The 21,291-nt window shown below is 41.2% G+C and overlaps 1 protein-coding gene across 1 annotated transcript in view; it reads left to right on the top strand.

Moving 5' to 3' along the window:
- LOC126203698 (uncharacterized) overlaps positions 1-20,300 on the top strand; it is a 51,487-nt gene extending 31,187 nt beyond the window's left edge. The window contains exons 3-4 of the mRNA XM_049938067.1: positions 14,754-14,921; positions 19,608-20,300. Of these exons, the coding sequence (XP_049794024.1) occupies positions 14,754-14,921; positions 19,608-19,784 (345 nt within the window). The 3' untranslated portion in view covers positions 19,785-20,300. The remainder of the gene's footprint in view (positions 1-14,753; positions 14,922-19,607) is intronic.
- Positions 20,301-21,291: the final 991 nt, after the last annotated feature.

Below are 21,291 nucleotides of genomic sequence, written 5' to 3'. Positions count from 1 at the left end.
ATGAAACAACCTTTCGTACAACTGTGGCCGGGCCGCTTTTTCTAATGCTTTGTAGTCTAAAATGTAACGGATTAATAGTGGATCTTTCAACTACATATATTCAACAAGTTGAGTTCATTTACGTCAGTCTTCCTGCATTTCGCTACATTTTTCCGGAGCTGCGACATTCCTACGTGAAAGATCATTACATGATGATCTTGTAAACTTTCAGGGACGATGAAGAAGGGTAAATGTATCAATCTGAGGTAACGGACTCTGGTCGGGAACCACCGAGTCTAAGTTATAAGCGAAAATCGTTCGGTTTCCTCTGACGGTGCTATGTGATGTAACACGATCGGTTCTGTTGTTGCTAGGCTTGCTTGTACGGTTGGCAACTTTGAGAGGTGGCAGTAGGCACCAAAACAGTAAAAACAAGTTTAGTGAACATGTGCCCTAACATGCATACCTTAAGAGTTATGAGCACTTGTTCATAGAAGAAATGTGTTTCACAGAAGCGATGATGAACAAGTGCTCATGCCCTTAATGTATACATCTACTGGACTTGTTTACTTATTTTGTTCCATACTACCACCTTTGAAATTTTCCTACCCTATAATCTTAGCAACGGCAGTATCGGTACCCGTATTCTACTGTCAGAGGTATCAGTTCGATTTTCGCATATAACTGTCGACACACTCATATCCTACCTTTTCCACCATCGATGGAAGATTTTAACATCATACTCTACGTACGGCATCATTTACATATTGGCTAAAGGGGCTTCCTTTGTTGCCCATCACGTCACGTTTATGTACTATGAACTCTGACGGCCGGCCGCTCTAGCCGAGCGGTTCTAGGCGCTTCAGTCCGGAACCGCGCTGCTGCTACGGTCGCAGGTTCGAATCCTGCCTCGGGCATGGGTGCGTGGGATGTCCTTAGGTTAGTTAGGTTTAAGTAGTTCTACGTCTAGGGGAATAATTCCAATCCCAAAGAAAGCAGGTGTTGACAGATGTGAAAATTACCGAACTATCAGTTTAATAAGTCACGGCTGCAAAACACTAACGCGAATTCTTTACAGACGAATGGAAAATCTGGTAGAAGCCGACCTCGGGGAAGATCAGTTTGGATTCCGTAGAAATACTGGAACACGTGAGGCAATACTGACCCTACGACTTATCTTAGAAGATAGATTAAGGAAAGGCAAACCTACGTTTCTAGCATTTGTAGACTTAGAGAAAGCTTTTGACAATGTTGACTGGAGTACTCTCTTTCAAATTCTGAAGGTTGCAGGGGTAAAATACAGGGAGCGAAAGGCTATTTACAATTTGAACAGAAACCAGGTGGCAGTTACAAGAGTCGAGGGGCACGAAAGGGAAGCAGTGGTTGGGAAGGGAGTGAGACAGGGTTGTAGCCTCTCCCCAATGTTATTCCATCTGTATACTGAGCAAGCAGTAAAGGAAACAAAAGAAAAATTCGGAGTAGGAATTAAAATCCATGGAGAAGAAATAAAAACTGAGGTCCGCCGATGACATTGTAATTCTGTCGGAGACAGCAAAGGACTTGGAAGAGCAGTTGAACGGAATGGACAGTGTCTTGAAAGGAGGATATAAGATGAACATCAACAAAAGCAAAACGAGGATAATGGGATGTAGTCGAATTAAGTCGGGTGATGCTGAGGGAATTAGATTAGGAAATGAGACAAAGTAGTAAAGGAGTTTTGCTATTTGGGGAGCAAAATAACTGATGATGGTCGAAGTAGAGAGGATACAAAATGTAGACTGGCAATGGAAAGGGAAGCGTTTCTGAAGAAGAGAAATTTGTTAACATCGAGTATAGATTTAAGTGTCAGGAAGTCGTTTCCGAAAGTAATTGTATGGAGGGTAGCCATGTATGGAAGTGAAACATGGACGATAAATAGTTTGGACAAGAAGAGAATAGAAGCTTTCGAAATCACATAACTAATGAGAAGGTATTGAATAGAATTGGGGCGAAGATGAGTTTGTGGCACAACTTGACTAGAAGAAGGCATCGGTTGATAGGAGATGTTCTGAGGCATCAAGGGATCACTAATTTAGTATTGGAGGGCAGCATGGAGGGTAAAAACCGTAGAGGGAGACCAAGAGATGAATACACTTAGCAGATTCAGAAGGATGTAGGTTGCAGTAGGTACTGGGAGATGAAGATGCTTGCATAGGATAGAGTAGCATGGAGAGCTGCATCAAACCAGTTTCAGGACTGAAGACCTCAACAACAACAACAAGTCTAGGGGACTGATGACCGCATATGTTAAGTCCCATGGTGCTTAGAGCCATTTGAACCATTCGGTCTCTGACGGCCTAAATATACTCCACTCTACCTCCACGCTACCGTCCAATGCTAAATTGGTGATCCCTTGATGCCTCAGAACATGTCCTACCAACCCATCCCTTCTTCTAGTCAAGTTGTGCCCCAATTTCTCTCCTCTGCAGTGCTGTTCAATACCTCCTCATTAATTATGTGATCTACCCATCTAATCTTCAGCATTATTCTGTAGCATCACATTTCGAAAGCTTCTATTCTCTTCTTGTCTAAACTATTTATCGACCATGTTCACTTCCATACATGGCTACACTCCATACAAATACTTTCAGAAACGACTTCCTGACACTTAAATCTATACTCGATGTTAACAAATTTCTCTTCTTCAGAAACGCTTTCCTTGCTATTGCCAATCCACATTTTGTATCCTCTCTACTTCGACCATCATCAGTTATTTTGCTCCCCAAATAGCAAAACTCTTTTACTACTTTAAGTGTCTCATTTCCTAATCTAATTCCCTCAGAATCACCCGACTTAATTCGACTACATTCCATTATCCTAGTTTTGCTTTTGTTGATGTTCATCTTATATTCTCCTTTCAAGACACTATCCATTCCGTTCAATTGCTCTTTGCTCTCTCTGACAGAATTACAATGTCATCGGCGAACCTCAAAGTTTTTATTTCTTCTCCATGGATTTTGATACCTACTCCGAATTTTTCTTTTGTTTCCTTCACTTCTTGCTCAATATGCAGATTGAATAACATCGGGGAGAGGCTACAACCCTGTATCACTCCCTTCCCAACCACTGCTTCCCTTTCATGCCCCTCGACTCTTATAACTGCCATCTGGTTTCTGTACAAATTGTAAATAGCCTTCCGCTCCCTGTATTTTACCCCTGCCACCTTCATAATTTGAAAGAGAGTATTCCAGTCAACATTGTCAAAAGCTTTCTCTAAGTCTACAAATGCTAGAAACGTAGGTTTGCCTTTCCTTAATCTTTCTTCTAAGATAAGTCGTAGGGTTAGTATTGCCTCATGTGTTCCAGTATTTCTACGGAATCCGAACTGATGTTCCCTGAGGTCGGCTTCTACCAGTTTTTCCATTCGTCTGTAAAGAATTCGCGTTAGTATTTTGTAGCCGTGACTTATTAAACTGATTGTTCGGTAATTTTCACATTTGTCAACACCTGCTTTCTTTGGGATTGTTAATTGTTATATTCTTCTTGAAGTCTGAGGGTATTTCGCCTGTCTCGTACATCTTGCTGACCAGATGGTAGAATTTCGTCAGGACTGGCTCTCCCAAGGCCGTCAGTAGTTCTAATGGAATGTTGTCTACTCCCGGGGCCTTGTTTCGACTCAGGTATATATGGATTTCAGAAATAAATAGATAAAAGTTTCATCTTACGTAGTTTTATCGGTGGACTCTGGGTAGCTATCGGTGCAACATGCTGAATGGACGCATCTGGCGGACGGCTGGCCCTAATAGGCAGTGTAAAATCTCGAGACAGCAGCCAAGCAAGTCTTCTCAAATCAGACTCTATCGCTGCAGGTCTTCACAAAAGGTTGAGGGCGGGAGGGGGGAGGGGGGGGGGCACGTGATGTAAACCGACGGCAGTGCAATGAAAAGTTGCGATTCAGATCGGGAAATGAATTCACGGTACGAAAGGAAGGAACGCTACGGTTTAACAATCATCGTGAATTTTTAAGCTATTTTCTCATGATTGCCGTTTAACAATCAATGTGTTCCGTCTTCTGTAACAGTTACAGGGGGTGGACAAAAATATGGAAACACTGCATTCTTGAACATAAAGAAAGATATTTGACAAACCTGCAGGTTGCACGTTGTACGTGACCGCGGACTGGACCTGTGCAATGTTATCAATATGTTTTAATTGTCAGTCGTGGTTAAACTGTTGTGGCATGTATGGAGGGTAGCCAAAGTATAACACCCACTTGCTTCCCGGGATTTTCGAAATTACAAGTTGACAATGACCGTGATTTATCAATTTTGACCCGTGTCGGGATAAGGCATCCGAGTCCGACGTATAATGATTATTCCGCCGGAAACAGGAGGCGTTATAACTTGATCGTTATTGAATGAGTAATTTCATTCTATAACGATCGGTAAGTAGCATGGAGAGCTGCATCAAACCAGTCTCAGGACTCAAGACCACAACAACAACGATCGGTACATGAAATAACGGAAATAATGTGGAAATAAATTTTGCCAGTGGAAATTTTGTGGAAAGAAATGATTAAGTTGTAAAAGCAATCAAAATATCGGTCTCCAGCTCAACTGATGAGCGACAATTCTGTTAAGTACGTGAATAATTGTGTCAAAAATAAAGTTTACCTGTTTGTAGCAAAGCTGGTGGAACGGGAACATTTACGTAAGTGCTGTGTCAGGCTCAATAGTCATGTAAAACAATGTCATAACAATGTAACCACACTTAAACATTAATGATTAACTTTCAACTAGTATTTTGATAATTATTTTGTTCACAATTTGTCAGCTAAGTGCAATGCTGACAACACAGATAATTATCTATGGAGATTTTGAATAATGGACTGTCATTCAGTCTTTAAAATTAGGTACTTTGCACAGTTTACTCTACTGATAATGAAATATATTGGCAATAATTGATTAACTATGTTTTGAACAATAAACGCAAAACAAGGATAATGGAATGTAGTCGAATTAAGTCGGGTGATGCTGAGGGAATTAGATTAGGAAATGAGACACTTAAAGTAGTAAAGGAGTTTTGCTATTTGGGGAGCAAAATAACTGATGATGGTCGAAGTAGAGAGGATATAAAATGTAGACTGGCAATGGCAAGGAAAGCGTTTCTGAAGAAGAGAAATTTGTTAACATCGAGCATATATTTAAGTGCCAGGAAGTCGTTTCTGAAAGTATTTGTGTGGAGTGTAGCCATGTATGGAAGTGAAACATGGACGATAAATAGTTTGGACAAGAAGAGAATAGAAGCTTTCTAAAGTATTGGAGGAGAGTGTGGTCGAAAAAACTCGTAGAGGGAGACCAAGAAATGAATACACTAAGCTGATTCAGAAGGATGTATGGTGCAGTAGGTACTGGGAGATGAAGAAGCTTGCACAGGATAGAGTAGCATGGAGAGCTGCATCAAACCAGTCTCAGGACTGAAGACCACAACAGCAACAAATGTTTTGAATGATAATAATTCATTAATTGGGGGATTTTCAGGTGGAATAAGCTTTATAGTTTGATGAAATATCCTTGAACTAACTCCAGCTGAATATGCATTTAAATAAATCTTAATAATCAAATTTATTACTTTAGTCTATTATTAAACTACTACGATTGGCGTAAACTTATTAAGTGCAACAATTAACTACGATAACCAGTCTGAAATTTACTCTTCACCGTCCATGCAAATAATTTGATAATTAACATATTTTCTCTTGATAATGGAGTGACACACTCGGTTCAATAAGGTAAGGGTCGGAAGGAACCTATTTGGTATTATTGTCGTGTGGAATGTAACTGCAACACTTCGATTATAAAGTTCTTGTTATTAATTGTTCAACTTCAGAGAAAAGCACAGTCACTGGCAAGCCTTCTACAATTTTATCGTACGAGAATTACGTCGATCTTACTTCCCTCGTTGTCGGTGGATCGACGGAACTCCACGGCGTCGACACAATGTGGCAGCGGGCTTTTACTGTTGCGACTTGGGCCCACAGTGCGTTTCATATTTAAGCCCTCGTTTCTTCAGCACTGTGCCCATTAATCCATAACAACTTGCCCGGCCATGCTTCCAGATATGCCGACCATTACTTTCCCGTCGTACTTAGATCCACACACTAGCCGTTATATGTAACACAGCTAGGACCAGCAGCACTCGACTGTACTTCTTACTCGGAGTACGGCGTCACTGCTACTACTACCCGCTGGTGCGCTCCCGAGCCCAGAGGCGTCTCTCTGACTTCAACGTTAACTAAATATGCCCTGACTTGCCAGTGTTAAACATCACATAATTTAAACATAGTATTTACGATACATGTTTACAATAGACAATACATCGTATAGCAACAGTTTCATGTGTTAAGTAAGCGAAAAAATTCATAGCAAGGACTGCGTTGTAGCGTCACAGAAGGAGACAAAGGGCGACGCTGCGCGACTTATTTAAATCGCCGCTTCCCAAATAGCTTTATGCAAACAATGAGGCCACTGACCAACGATAAAGGTAGACATTAAATTAAAACTGCGCTTTCGTTTAAATATATTTACATAAGCATTAAAATACAAAACGAAGAACATCGTGTTTCGTCTCTAAATCGTTTACTCGGCGAGAAAGACTTACAAAGGTGTTCAACAAATTCCACTGATAGCCGCTACAGAAATGCCATTATGCATCACGAATAGGTTTACTATTGAAATCAACAGAGTATACTTTCCGGAAGAATCCGGCTATATATGACTTACTCCCACATGCGTCTCCCGAAACGACGACGACAAGAAAATCGGAGGAATTAGAGCACATGGCCAGATTTGTCATGGTCATTGTTCCCAAGTTCTATTCGCGAATACAACACGGAAGGGAGGGCAAGACAATAGTAATAGCAGTACATTCCGCCACACTCGCGTGAAACAGAGGTATATATTCAGTAAGCTCACATTTTTTCATTAGGCAACAGCGCGAAACTGTGTCGAAAATCTTCCTGCGACATATTATGTCATATATGGTTTTTCAAAAATAAATAAATAAAAGTTTCATCTTATGGACTTTTATCGGTGGACTCTGGGTAGCTATCAGTGCAACATGCTGAATGGACGCTTCTGGCGAACGGCTGGCCCTAATAGGCAGTGTAAAATCTCGAGACAGCAGCCAAGCAAGTCTTCTCACATCAGACTCTCGCTGCAGGTCTACACAAAACGCGGAGGGGGGGGGGGGGAGGGGAGGGGGTTCACGTGATGTGAATCGACGGCAGTACAGTGAAAAGCTACGATTCAGATCGGGAAATGAATTCTCAACACGAAAGGAAGGAACGCAACAGGTTAACAATCATCGTGAATTTTTAACCTATTTTCTCATTATTGCCGTTTAACAATTAATGTGTTCCGTCAACTATAACAGTTACAGGGGGTGGACAAAAACATGGAAACACTGCATTCTTGAACGTAAAGAAAGATACTTGCCAAACCTGCAGGTTGTACGTTGTACGTGACCACGGACTGGACCTGTGAAATGTTATCAATATGTTTTAATTGTCAGTCGTGGTTAAACTGTTGTGGCTTGTATGGAGGTTAGCCGAAGTGTGTGGTATTCTAAGAGGGAGCGTATCGATGACTTGTACCGCATACAGGGCAAGAATGAAATCATCATCAATGTCACAGAGCGTAAGAAATTGTGTACTGAATGAATGATAGTGAGTGACCGTCATTGAAGAGGATTGATACGTAAAGTAAGAGGTCGATAGCTGCAAAACTCTCTGCAGAACTCAATGTAGCAGTCGTCATCCCTGTCAGCACCAAACCAACACCAATGGAGCTCCATAGGCTAGAAAGAGCACGGCGAGCTGGAATTACAAAAATCTTCGCGAGTGATGCAAATGACCGTAATAGGAAAACATGTTTCCATATAATCTGGACTATGGAGCTATGGAAGAATGTCATTTGGTCAGATGAGTCTTGTTTCACACTGTTACTGACTTCTGGCCGAGTTTACATCCCAAAAGTGAAATACGGCGCAGTTTCGGTAATGACTCAGGCAATCATATCGCGATATTCCACGGGCCCCACTATTATTCTGCAAGGTCGTAATACTGTCAAGGTTTTTGTGACGTCTTTGGGTGATCAGGTCTCTCCGATGGTATAATGTTCGTTCTCCAACGACGATGCTTTTTGTCAAGAAAACAGCGCCCCTGCTCTTATAGCACTCATCACTCAGGATTAGTTTTGTAAGCACGAGGATTAACTGTTGCGTTTCCACTGGCCACTACAGTCATCAGATCTCACTATCCTTGAGTGTCTTTGGTCTACTTTTTAGAGAGGGGTGTGTGATCGCTGTCCACCTCTATGAGCCTTCAGCCTTACCTGCACTTCCCACTATTTTGCAGGAACGATTGTGTATGCGCTTGAAAACGCCACAGGAACTGTATTTATCCATTCCTCTACGACTGAAGACTGTCTTGAATGTTAACTGGATTGCTGTACCATATTAGTTCAAATGGTTCAAATGGCTCTGAGCACTATGGGACTTAACATCTTAGGTCATCCGTCCCCTAGAACAAAATGGCTCTGAGCACTATGGGACTCAACTGCTGTGGTCATAAGTCCCCTAGAACTTAGAACTACTTAAACCTAACTAACCTAAGGACAGCACACAACACCCAGCCATCACGAGGCAGAGAAAATCCCTGACCCCGCCGGGAATCGAACCCGGGAACCCGGGCGTGGGAAGCGAGAACGCTACCGCACGACCACGAGATGCGGGCCCCCTAGAACATAGAACTACTTAAACCTAACTAACCTAAGGACATCACACACATCCATGCCCGAGGCAGGATTCGAACCTGCGACCGTAGCGGTCGCGCGGTTCCAGACTGAAGCGCCTAGAACCGCTCGGCCACTTCGGCCGGCTATACCATATTAGAAATAGTAATATAATATGTTGTTGGCGTTCCCCTATTTTAGTCCACACCTAGGTATGTTTCACTAAATTTCTGTTATCTCCAGAAACAATAAACTGATAAGATTCTGCAAATTCAAAGGAAACAGCCCACCAAAAGCGATTTATGCAACCCACAAAATACCTAAATTAATAACGCCGTTCATGGATTTAAACCCGGAAGTTCACAGGACTCCTTTATACAGGGCTATTTTACTAAACGGTGACAAACTACGAGAAGCTATCGCAGGGAGAATAAGGAGCAAAATAACATGGGTATACACCCGGAAATGCGTTGCAGGAGAGGCAAACCCCTTTAAAGGTCGAGATAAAAGATCCTTGAAGTGCATGTTTCAGTTATGGAAAGCGCATATGAGCAACCACTAGGCAACTGGTTATGTCGTGTCTGTACAAGTGTTTCAGTTACACACTCAAAAGAGCAGTAACGTTACCCATAACAAGAAGGAGTCTGAAGCAGCACTGAAGCTAATAACGATGTGTGAGGGCGCTTTAAATAGTAAAATTTCGTTGTGTGCTATCCCTCCTGTTGCTGTAATTTAATGGCTAGCTTCATACGTAAGTGGAGACACTAGTGAGAACTAATGTTTGAGCAAGGCGTGAAGACATGTTCAGATAGGCTTACGGTCAAGCCGAGGGCTCACGAAAAGCAGGTCATCCGAATCCATGTCAGTATATATGCTCGTGATATTTCCGGATGTAAGATTCAAGGGATATAAATAAATTTAAAAAAACGGCGGTATTTCAACACACGCAGCTAAATTTCATGTGCAGGTGCAACCATTCGTTTTTGCATAACTTTCCTGGAATTCTTTCCTGGAATTTGCCACCTGTAATGCCAAGCAGCCAGTATAACTTCATCAACCTTTTCACTATCATGGAATTGCAACACGAATCGGAGAAACGCTTAGACAAACTACACTCCGAGAATAACGACTAAACCTAAAATGAGAGAACATAATACGTTATATGCTACAAGGTACGATTCTAGATTCAAATAAAAACGACGTAAACCACTCATATTACTATTTTTGTTAAGAAACTGGAAATTATGCTGATGACAGAGTCATATTAATCAAGGGCACAAAATCAAATGATACCTGACATTGCTCACGACAAACAGTTTTAATCCTTATATAAGAAACATTTATATTATTCAGGTACAAGTAAACAAAAACGTCGTACTGTGAGCCAATCAGATTGGTCATACTGCAAAACGAATGTTAAGGGAACACCGCTACTATATTTTTCCAGTTTGGTGATAAACTATAATTGAGGTAACACATGGAGTCAAACCAGTTCGGCCCTTTTCGATATTAGAATTAATTATCACTGGATTTAATTACAATGTTCTTAGCATATATACTTTCACTCTCTGTTATGCAATGAAACTATGATGTTGGCAATGCAACTAATCTGAAAAAGCATTTACCCATGAACAGTAAACGGCGTGAATATTAAGGAAGTAAAGCTGTGAAGAGAGGTGGTGAGTCGTGCTTGTGTAGCTCAGTAGGTAGAGCATTTGCCCACGAAAGGCAAAGGTTGCGAGTTCGAGTCTCGGTCCCGCACGCAGTTTTAATCTACCAAGAAGTTTTGTATCAGCGCATACTCCGATGCAGAGTGAAAATTTCATTCTGGAGTATGAATATTATTTAAATCAGAAAGCCACGTTAGGTTTTCCAAGGCCTCCACAAATCATCTGAACAAACACATCCAATAACTCAAACCCCTACACCAACAAGATAATTAACCACATACGTCCTTCATTGACTACTGTTATTAGACCATTTGGATAGCTACATATTCACGTGTGAGTTGCCGGATGTCAGTCTGAACTGTTCGTCAGCGTATCTGATGATGGCAACGAGATCGTTTGCCGAAATATTATGTCAGTTGGACACTCACATCCGGACGTTTGCCCATAAACTATTTCGTCCTGAATTATACTGGGAGAAGCTGAATAATCACAAAGATATCTAGGCAAACAGTAACATACAAAATAGCAATCTGAACTGTTAAACCAGCAAGTTCTTTTTCCAGACTAGTAGCTCAGATCAAAGTCTTTAGTCTTTGTAAGGACTAACATACCAGATTGATCATCGTTTATAAAGCCTGAAAAGTAGCTTCTAACAAGTACTTCTCACAGTTAACGCATTTCATAACTTCTTACACATATGTGTAATATTTTCTTCACGATATGACCTATAGAAATCAGTTAATGATGTAATGCATGACACAGCATCATTTATATTTTCCAGTGGATGGTTTAACTGTTCAACTACTACTACTAGTAGTAGTAGTAGTAGTAGTTTTATTCATCTGTAGATCTCTTTTTACGAGGATATAGAACATGTCAAAGTATTTACAAGTTTAGACCAATTTAAAATAATCGAATTCGTATACACATATATTTACAGACTTCTAGTTAGAGACAATCATTAGATTTTACTCCTGGTATACAATACTTCTGTTACAAATAACTTATTAAATAATGTAATGCCACACTCTTCACTCATATCTCACTATCAGTCACTGCGCACACTATACACACATTGTTTCATAACACTTCACCCACTAGACACATACCCACTACACACACACACACACACACACACACACACACAAACACACACACACACTGGTTATCCCTGGGCCATTTTCTGTACCGCTACTTCGCATTTGCTATCCTGAAAAACTGAGTCAGCATCCCTCCATAATGTGTGAGATGAGCTCAGAAAGAGGAAGATGTGTTAGTATTGTGTTATGCATAGCTTGATGGGAGAGTGTTTCTACAAAGGAAAAAAAGGAAAAAAACAAAGTGAAGGTGTTATGAGGAATGCTGGATATTTTATAATCATAATTGTTATTATTTATTTTTATAACTTTTTTTATTAAACTCCTACTCTGTTTTATCTAAATTATCCTTCAATGTATAAAATGTATTCCATAACAGGTACTTTTTAGCTGCCTTTTTAAATAAGTGTATTTTTGCAATTTCTTTAATCTCTTTTGGGAATTTATTGTACAGTTTTATTCCTTGGTAGAAAATGCTGTTTTGAGATTCATGTTTATTTTTTGATGGTAAATGTAAATTGAGTCTATCTCTTGTTGCATGGTCATGGACAGAGCTGTTTGTGCAGTAATTACCAATGTTATTTTTTATGTTTACAACTGACTGGTAATTGTATTCACATGGAGAAGTTAAAATCCACAGTGTTTTTAACAGATCTTCACAATGAGCTCGACTAGTATTTTTGGTTATTATTCTTGTGGCTCTTTTCTGGAGTTTGAAAATTGTGTTCATATTTTGTGCGTTTGTTCCCCAAAAAAAGAATGCCATAGCTGAGAATTGAGTGTACATATGAGTAATATGTAACTAAAACACATTGCATGTTACATACTGATGATAGGATTCTAAGGGCACAACATGCTGATGACATTCTGTTTGCAGGTAGCTTTGTGTGTTCACACCACCTCAACTGAGTATCAACATTCATTCCTAGAAATTTTGCATATCTTACACGGTCTATAGAGGTGCCATCTACATTTAACATTGTCATTTTTCCTCTTGAAACTGAAATTCATGGCATTAATTTTCTTTACTTTAAATGTCACTTTAGATCTTATTGACCAATTTTTAACATCCTTGAGGGTTTCATTTGCTTCCTCAGCAAGGAGTTCTCTTGTTTTCTCAGTGACTATAATATTGTTGTCATCAGCGAAGACAATTTTTTCACCATGAGTAACACTACTGGAAAAGTCATTGATGTATATCAGGAATAGTATTGGGCCTAATATGCTACCTTGCGGAAACCCTATAATAATGTATTTTGGTTCTGATAAGTGTTTTACTAAATGCTTGGCTCTATTTGAAGTATGTTTTATCTGTACTCTTTGTACGCTATCTGCTATGTATGATCGAAACCAGTCATTGGCTACCCCTCTTATTCCTAATGCTTCTAATTTATTTAATAGAATCATGTTGTCGACTATATCAAACGCCTTAAAAAGATCCAAAAATATGCCTATGACACACTCATCTTTATACAGAGTATCGAGTACAACTTTTGTGAATTCTACTATGGCTGAGTCAGTATTTTTGCCACTTCTGTGTGTCTCCACTTCTGGATTGTTTTATTTTATATTTAGTTTTAAGGTGTGTAACATACACTCCTGGAAATTGAAATAAGAACACCGTGAATTCATTGTCCCAGGAAGGGGAAACTTTATTGACACATTCCTGGGGTCAGATACATCACACGATCACACCGACAGAACCACAGGCACATAGACACAGGCAACAGAGCATGCACAATGTCGGCACTAGTACAGTGTATATCCACCTTTCGCAGCAATGCAGGCTGCTATTCTCCCATGGAGACGATCGTAGAGATGCTGGATGTAGTCCTGTGGAACGGCTTGCCATGCCATTTCCACCTCGCGCCTCAGTTGGACCAGCGTTCGTGCTGGACGAGCAGACCGCGTGAGACTACGCTTCATCCAGTCCCAAACATGCTCAGTGGGGGACAGATCCGGAGATCTTGCTGGCCAGGGTAGTTGACTTACACCTTCTAGAGCACGTTGGGTGGCACGGGATACATGCGGACGTGCATTGTCCTGTTGGAACAGCAAGTTCCCTTGCCGGTCTAGGAATGGTAGAACGATGCGTTCGATGACGGTTTGGATGTACCGTGCACTATTCAGTGTCCCCTCGACGATCACCAGTGGTGTACGGCCAGTGTAGGAGATAGCTCCCCACACCATGATGCCGGGTGTTGGCCCTGTGTGCCTCGGTCGTATGCAGTCCTGATTGTGGCGCTCACCTGCACGGCGCCAAACACGCATACGACCATCATTGGCACCAAGGCAGAAGCGACTCTCATCGCTGAAGACGACACGTCTCCATTCGTCCCTCCATTCACGCCTGTCGCGACACCACTGGAGGCGGGCTGCACGATGTTGGGGCGTGAGCGGAAGACGGCCTAACGGTGTGCGGGACCGTAGCCCAGCTTCATGGAGACGGTTGCGAATGGTCCTCGCCGATACCCCAGGAGCAACAGTGTCCCTAATTTGCTGGGTAGTGGCGGTGCGGTCCCCTACGGCACTGCGTAGGATCCTACGGTCTTGGCGTGCATCCGTGCGTCGCTGCGGTCCGGTCCCAGGTCGACGGGCACGTGCACCTTCCGCCGACCACTGGCGACAACATCGATGTACTGTGGAGACCTCACGCCCCACGTGTTGAGCAATTCGTCGGTACGTCCACCCGGCCTCCCGCATGCCCACTATACGCCCTCGCTCAAAGTCCGTCAACTGCACATACGGTTCACGTCCACGCCGTCGCGGCATGCTACCAGTGTTAAAGACTGCGATGGAGCTCCGTATGCCACGGCAAACTGGCTGACACTGACGGCGGCGGTGCACAAATGCTGCGCAGCTAGCGCCATTCGACGGCCAACACCGCGGTTCCTGGTGTGTCCACTGTGCCGTGCGTGTGGTCATTGCTTGTACAGCCCTCTCGCAGTGTCCGGAGCAAGTATGGTGGGTGTGACACACCGGTGTCAATGTGTTCTTTTTTCCATTTCCAGGAGTGTATATCGAACTTTGAGGTGCTTCCTACTGCAAAAAATAACATATTTTGCGTGATTCATACTGTAAACACGTGACTCAATCTACTGCATATTGACATTGTTGTGACCAAGGACAACGAAACATTGTATCAGAACAAATTTGGAATAAACGCCATCCCGAACAATTTTTCTGTGTGTTCTAGATCTTTTGCCCACTAAGATATGTCTATGATTGCTTTTCAGGTCTTATCCATTATCATAGCTGGTCTCACAACTGGTCAGGCAGTTGCTGCATCTCCTGACATTTACGTGCGTTTAGCGGTTGTCGATGGCACCATAGTATGTTACATCATACTGGGTGTCCTAATCATCATCGGTTATGTACTCGAATGTCCTATACACACCAAACTGGTGAGTTTGCTGAAAAACGTTTTATCTTTGGTTAGACCATAAGTTACATGATTTGGTTTCTTCTTCTGCTAAGCGTGTGAATTAAACATATCTACAGGCATACTGCCTCTGCATATACACTCGTTTGTTAAAATCTTATGATCACTCACTTACTACTTTGATGTCCAAATACTTAGAAACTTCTGGCTTTTAGAAATGTGGACATATATTTCATTTTTTACATATTAGTGACATGGTTTGTGTGCATTACTTAAGCTGAGGAGCATATTATAAGTAAGTACGCTTGAAGACTTATTTACAAATGTACTGAATGTATTGCTAATATTTATCATATGTAATAGTAACTAAAATAAAACGTATAATTTCCGATACAAAAAGAATTATTTTCAGTGCTCGTGTAGGAAGTGATCTTACAATCAGGAAACCGTTCACTTGTTCTCGCACTACCTGTTTCTCCACAAGCTTGTGTTGTCTTTGCTGAACAAATTCTACAAAACTTTAGTCGGACACTTTTCGGAGCGGTGGGAACATTAAACGTCTAAAGTCGAACCAGGTTATAGTGGAAACACACATATACATTTGGATCCAACTTAACTGTCAACATGCTGGCAAGGTTGCCAGTTAAGTTGGAGCTACACCTGAGTACTTGTATATTTTTTATATTACTATCCATAATAATCAGTCTTTGACGTCGCATTTTGTCTGATGTTGCTAGTTATGGTGAAGCTTTAAGTGATAGTGTTCCACGATGATGCAGACATACACTTCGCTAGTATGTAGTAAGTAAACTGTCACGGGATGTGCCTAAAAATGAAGCCATAGTAATATATAAACAATATCAAATAGAGTGGTTTGGAATTAATTTCGAAATAATGGGAATGAATTGTTATTCTACGCATCAGCGGAATATGAGAATCAGCTGACGTCCCCATGTCTTCGGCAAAATAGAGGTTGAAAGATTTTCATTCACTAATGTCTAACAGTATAATATACCTAGGAAATTATTCATTGAGGGTAAATGTAGAGTGCACATTATCAGAAAATCGTAATAGGAATTATACATGGTACTTGTTGTAGACAGCTCTTTAAACCGTAACCGCGCTAGCAGGGTCCGAGGAATGAAACAGTCTAGTTATGTTGCGCACTAAATGGTTGTTTTGGAACTAACAGCAATCTCCGTTACCGTTACCGTGTGAATACTCGAGAGTGCGATGTACATTGTTGCTGTTTCAGCACGAAATATTAGAAGAATTTTTTTTCCATTTGGACCCTACCAGTCCAAAACTGTACTTTTTTTTCCTACCGCCTTTAAAGTCAAGTCCCAGTCAGTTCACAAAATCTTTTTTTTTTTCTTCTTCATAAAAGCTGCCATTAACTTTCAGTCTTATTACATGACTTGATAGATGGCAATGATATTGTACTCCAACATGTATTCGTCAGAACCTTTCCTGCAGGTGAAGTTGGCACTCAATGATTTCCGCTTACGCGATTCAAAAGGTGAAATTGTTGCTGAATTAAGCGATTTTATCTCAAGTAACCATGAATATGAATCCGATTTATGTTCATGTCGACTGTCTGAAGACAATGAAATCCAAACCCCAGATCCCAACTAACGTCGTATTTGGGAAAAAAAACTAACTGGAAACCGCGTAAAAATGTAAACCATGTACTCAAGCTGAATCATAAAATATTATTGTACACATTCCAGTACTGAATGTTGTTTCTAGGAACAGTGAGCCTGAAAATATCTTCGAAATCTGTTTGTTTCTGATCTACTGTGCATATTATACGCACCTGATAATGCGAAAGGAATGTGGCCACATTCGTAGAGGAGGAATAGAAGAAGGGGTCACGGGAGCATATGGGCTTGGTAGAAGGAAGGACCAGGAATAATTGAATTCTGCTATAAATTTCAACTAGTAGTAGCTAATACGCAGTTTAAGAATCATTGAAGTTGGAATGAAAAACATGGGTGCAAAGGACATAACTGCGAAGAGACCATAGCTAGCAGAAGAAATACTGCAGTTGATAGATGAAAGAAGAAAGTGAAAAAAGTGAAGGGAAATTCAGGAATAGAGAAGTACAATGAAATAAATAGAAGGTGCAAGGAAGCTCAGACGAAATGGCCACATGCGAAATGTGAAGAAATCGAAATAGGAACTATTGTCGGAAGGATTGATTCAGCATACAGAAAAGCCTAAACAACCTTCGGTGAAATTAAAAGCAAGGATCGTAGCATTAAGAATGCAATGAGAAACCCACTATTAAATGCATACAAATGAAAGGGTAGGTGGAAAGAGTACACTGAACAGGTTCACACTGCTGTGTAGGAAGTATGAACCTGTCGGTATACCAACAAACTTTGGGAACAATACGCTTTAAGACAAAAGACAGAAACGACCCACTACGAATGAATTATCCGAATGGATCGGAAATCAGGTGATGTGATGTATATTTACAGACAAATAAATGATTAAATTTCGTGAAACTGGAACATGTATTCAGAAGGAAGTGGTCCACAAACTGACAAGTCAATACCACGTTAGTCCTCCTCTGGTCCTTATCAAGCTGTCAATCGGCTAGTCATTGACTGACAGAGTTGTTGGACATCGTCTTGAGGGATGTCGTGCCAAATCCTGCCAGCTGTCGCGTTTGATCGTCAAAATCCCAAGCTGATTGGAGGGAGCTGCCCGTAATGCTCCAAACGTTCTCCGTTGGAGAGAGATCCGGCGAACTTGCTGACCAAGGTAGGGTTTGGCAAGCATGAAGACAAGCCGGGACGCGCACCAAGCAGACAGAACTTAGGACGGTATTTCCTCAGTAGGACATTCAGCAACTGTCAGTCAGCCGAAAGCCGAATAACTGCTTCGAAGGACCACAGGTGGATTGTCGCGTTATTGGTTTGTGAGGATCTTCCTCTTGAAAAAACCATCCATTTTCTTCTGATATTGTAATCATTTGTTTGTATGTACATGTACATTACATATGCCGATTCCCATCCTATTAATATAATTCCTTCGTGTTGCACCGTATTCTTGCCCTACACACGATTTCGAAGAGAGCAAAAGCCGACAAGTGCGAGGATTATCTCACAGTCCACTTAACAGCTCATAAACCCAAGTTGCTGATAATAATATACAGAAGGATGGAAAAGAAAACTGAGGGGCGATTACAAGAAGATAAGTCTGGTTTTAGGAAAAGTAAAGGCACCAGAGAGGCATTTCTGACGTTACGGTTGATAATGTGAAGAATGAAAAAAAAATCATGAGACTTTCATAGGATTTGTCGACCTGAAAAAAGTGTCCGACACGGTAAAACGGTGCCAGATGTTCGAAATTCTGAGAAAAACAGAGGTGAGCTTTGGGGAAAGGTGGGTGATATACTGTGCGTACAAGAACCAAGAGGGAATAATAATATTGGAAGACCAAGAACGAAGTGCTCGCATTAAAAACGGTGTAATGGGGGGGGGGGGGGACATAGTCTTTCGCCGCTACTGTTCAATCTATACAATGAAAAAGCAAAGGCGGAAATAAAAGAAAGGTGCAAGAGTGGAACAAAAATTGAATATGAAAAGATGTCAATGATAAGATACCCTGATGACGTTGCTATCCTCACTGAAAGTGGAGAACAATTACACGATCTGTTGAATGGAATGAACAGTCTAATGAGTACAGAATATGGACTGAGAGTAAATCGAAGAAAGATGAAAGTAACGAGAATTAGCAGAAATGAGAACAGTGAAGAACTTAACATCGGAATTGGGACAACGAAGTAGACGAAGGTAAGGAATTTTGCTGCCTGAGTTGCATAATAAACTATGATGGATAGAGCAAGGAGGATGTAAAAGTTCTGCAAGGTCCGCAGATGAGCTTCTGTGAAGTCTGGAAGGTAGGAGTCGAGGTACTGGCAGAACTGAAGCTGTGAGAGCGGGTTGTGAGTCGTGCTCGGATAGCTCCGATGGTGGAGCACTTGCCCGCTGAAGGCAAAGATCCCGAGTTCGAGTCCCGATCCGGCACACAGTTTTAATTTGCCAGGAAGTTTCATATCAGCGCACACTCCGATGCAGAGTGAAAATCTCATTCAGGACATAAAAGGCTGATGAGCACTGGAAAAGAGAGCATCCCTGGCCAACTGAAGTCTATGAGTATCAAACATAGGCCTTAAGTTGAGGAAGAAATTTCTGTGAATGTACATTTGGAACGCAACATTGGGTGGTAGTGAAACGTATACTGTGGAAAAACCGGAACGGAAGAGAATTGAAGCGTCTGAGATGTAGTGCTACCGAAGAATGTTGACTGTTAGACGGACTGGGAGGTTCTGCGCAGAATCAGTGAGGAAAGGAACATCAAGAAAACACTGATAAGAAAAAGAAACAGGATGGCAGGACGCCTGTTAAGACGTCGGGGTGACTTCCACAGAGCCAGAGTGAGCCGTAGAGGGTAAAAACTATAGACGAAGACAGAGATTGGAATACATACAGTATATAATTGAGCACGTATGTTGCAAAGTGCTACGCATGGCATGAAACTGATGATAAAAAAGAAAAAGAATCTTTCCATATATGGGTCAACACGATATTTTGCAGATCATAATCCATAATGTTTTGACTCATCGTATATTTTTAATAAGTACCAATTTTTTGTTTAAATACTATATGGAGTAATTGACAAAATTCTTCTTTTTCAGATCCTAATTTCTTCAGCGGCTGCATGTGTATTATTTGTGACAACTGGAGGACTTATTCTGGATGCGTACACCCGATCTTATTTCAAAGTTACTCAAGTAATCATTGCAGGAATACTAGCTCTTGTTAATGGAGTGGTGTACGCCGCTGATGCATTTCTGTCGTGGAAGTTTAGCTAGATACCCTTGCGGAGTGTTAATACGTGACATTACATGTTCACAGTGTATATACTGAAACTATCTACTGTTCTGTCAAGGAGGAGTTAGTGGGAGTTGCTTGAAATAACATCAAATGAACTAGACTGAAAGCACTGTCAGCTTAATTTACTGTCTCTGTACCTAAGACAGATATATGTTTTCATACAGTAAAATTTGTGTACACAATGTGTTGAATAAGTTATTAAAAAGTAGTATTAAGGTTTATTATTAAATATTGACATCCAATAATATTCACTGAGGTGTCTTCTCTTGCTCTCTCAGATTAATTGCATTGTTAGTGAAGCTTTCTTTACTGAGAAGACTTAATCTCCAAGATTTCTTTACATACTTCTCCTAGCGATTACAATTAGATTAATAATCATAATCAGTTTGTAAGTGTTGCATAATTTCTATTTACTGGCTCTTTTGTACATTTTTGTCTAGTAGAACTATGAAATAGCGATAATTTAAATGTACAGATAATTATCTGATGAGATTGTAATGTTATATTCACAGAGATAATAATATGACATGTATATCACCTCTTATAGAATTATGACTATCCATACATACTTTCTATAAGAAGATTGCATGGCCACACCACTATTTTTCGGTAATTAATAAAGATTTTCTGTACGTTTCACTTTAAAACACTGTATAGTTTGTATAGCGGATTAAAAAGTAGAACTTTTGAACAAAGAGTCACAATTTTCTCTATGCTCCCCTGTACTTAATTCCTAGAAAATGTTGTAACTCAGAGTCTCTTATGAAAAAGATTGACCATTTCTGACATAGGACTTTGAAGAAGTAAAAATTTTGTTTTCTCGAGGTGATCAAATAATTGAGGGAGTCGAAGGTCCAGGAGTGATGGTCTGGGGTGACATTTCGTTTCATAGCAGGAATGCGCTGGTGCAGCGAGTGCCAGATGGCACCACGGCAACGCGCGCCTGCTGAAATCTCAGTAAGGCAACAACTGACTGCCTGCTTTTACTGGTTCAGTGCAGCTAGTGGCGACATGTTAATTCACGGCGATTTGCCATGACAAAATAGCGGCGTCCCTCCCTTGGGACTGAAAAACGGGGGACATCCCACTTGACTGACACCAGTTTTGTTCAGGTGCCGAGGTGGACGATGAAGTGGGGACCCAATAAGGGTATAATAACAGTAGATTCGAGAGTTAAAAATGGAAAAATATATTTCCGATACTGAAAGCAGCACACCCTATGGAGGGCATGATAATCTGCCAACTGTATGGAGAACCATCACAGGTCGGTTGAGGTTGGCTGAGGTCCAAAAGAAGGCAAGAAGCAGGAGGGACACATCTTGCCAGTCTGAAAGCCAAGTCCAGAAAGAGCGAGCGACTTCCGCTTGTACCGAGCGAGGTGGCGCAGTGGTTAGACACTGGACTCGCACTCGGGAGGACTACGGTTCAATCCCGCGTCCGGCCATCCTCATTTAGGTTTTCCGTGATTTCCCTAAATCGCTCCAG

This window comes from Schistocerca nitens, chromosome 9 (genome assembly GCF_023898315.1).
Source record: "Schistocerca nitens isolate TAMUIC-IGC-003100 chromosome 9, iqSchNite1.1, whole genome shotgun sequence".
Classification (NCBI taxonomy): domain Eukaryota; kingdom Metazoa; phylum Arthropoda; class Insecta; order Orthoptera; family Acrididae; genus Schistocerca; species Schistocerca nitens.
This window is presented reverse-complemented; position numbering and strand designations above follow the sequence as displayed.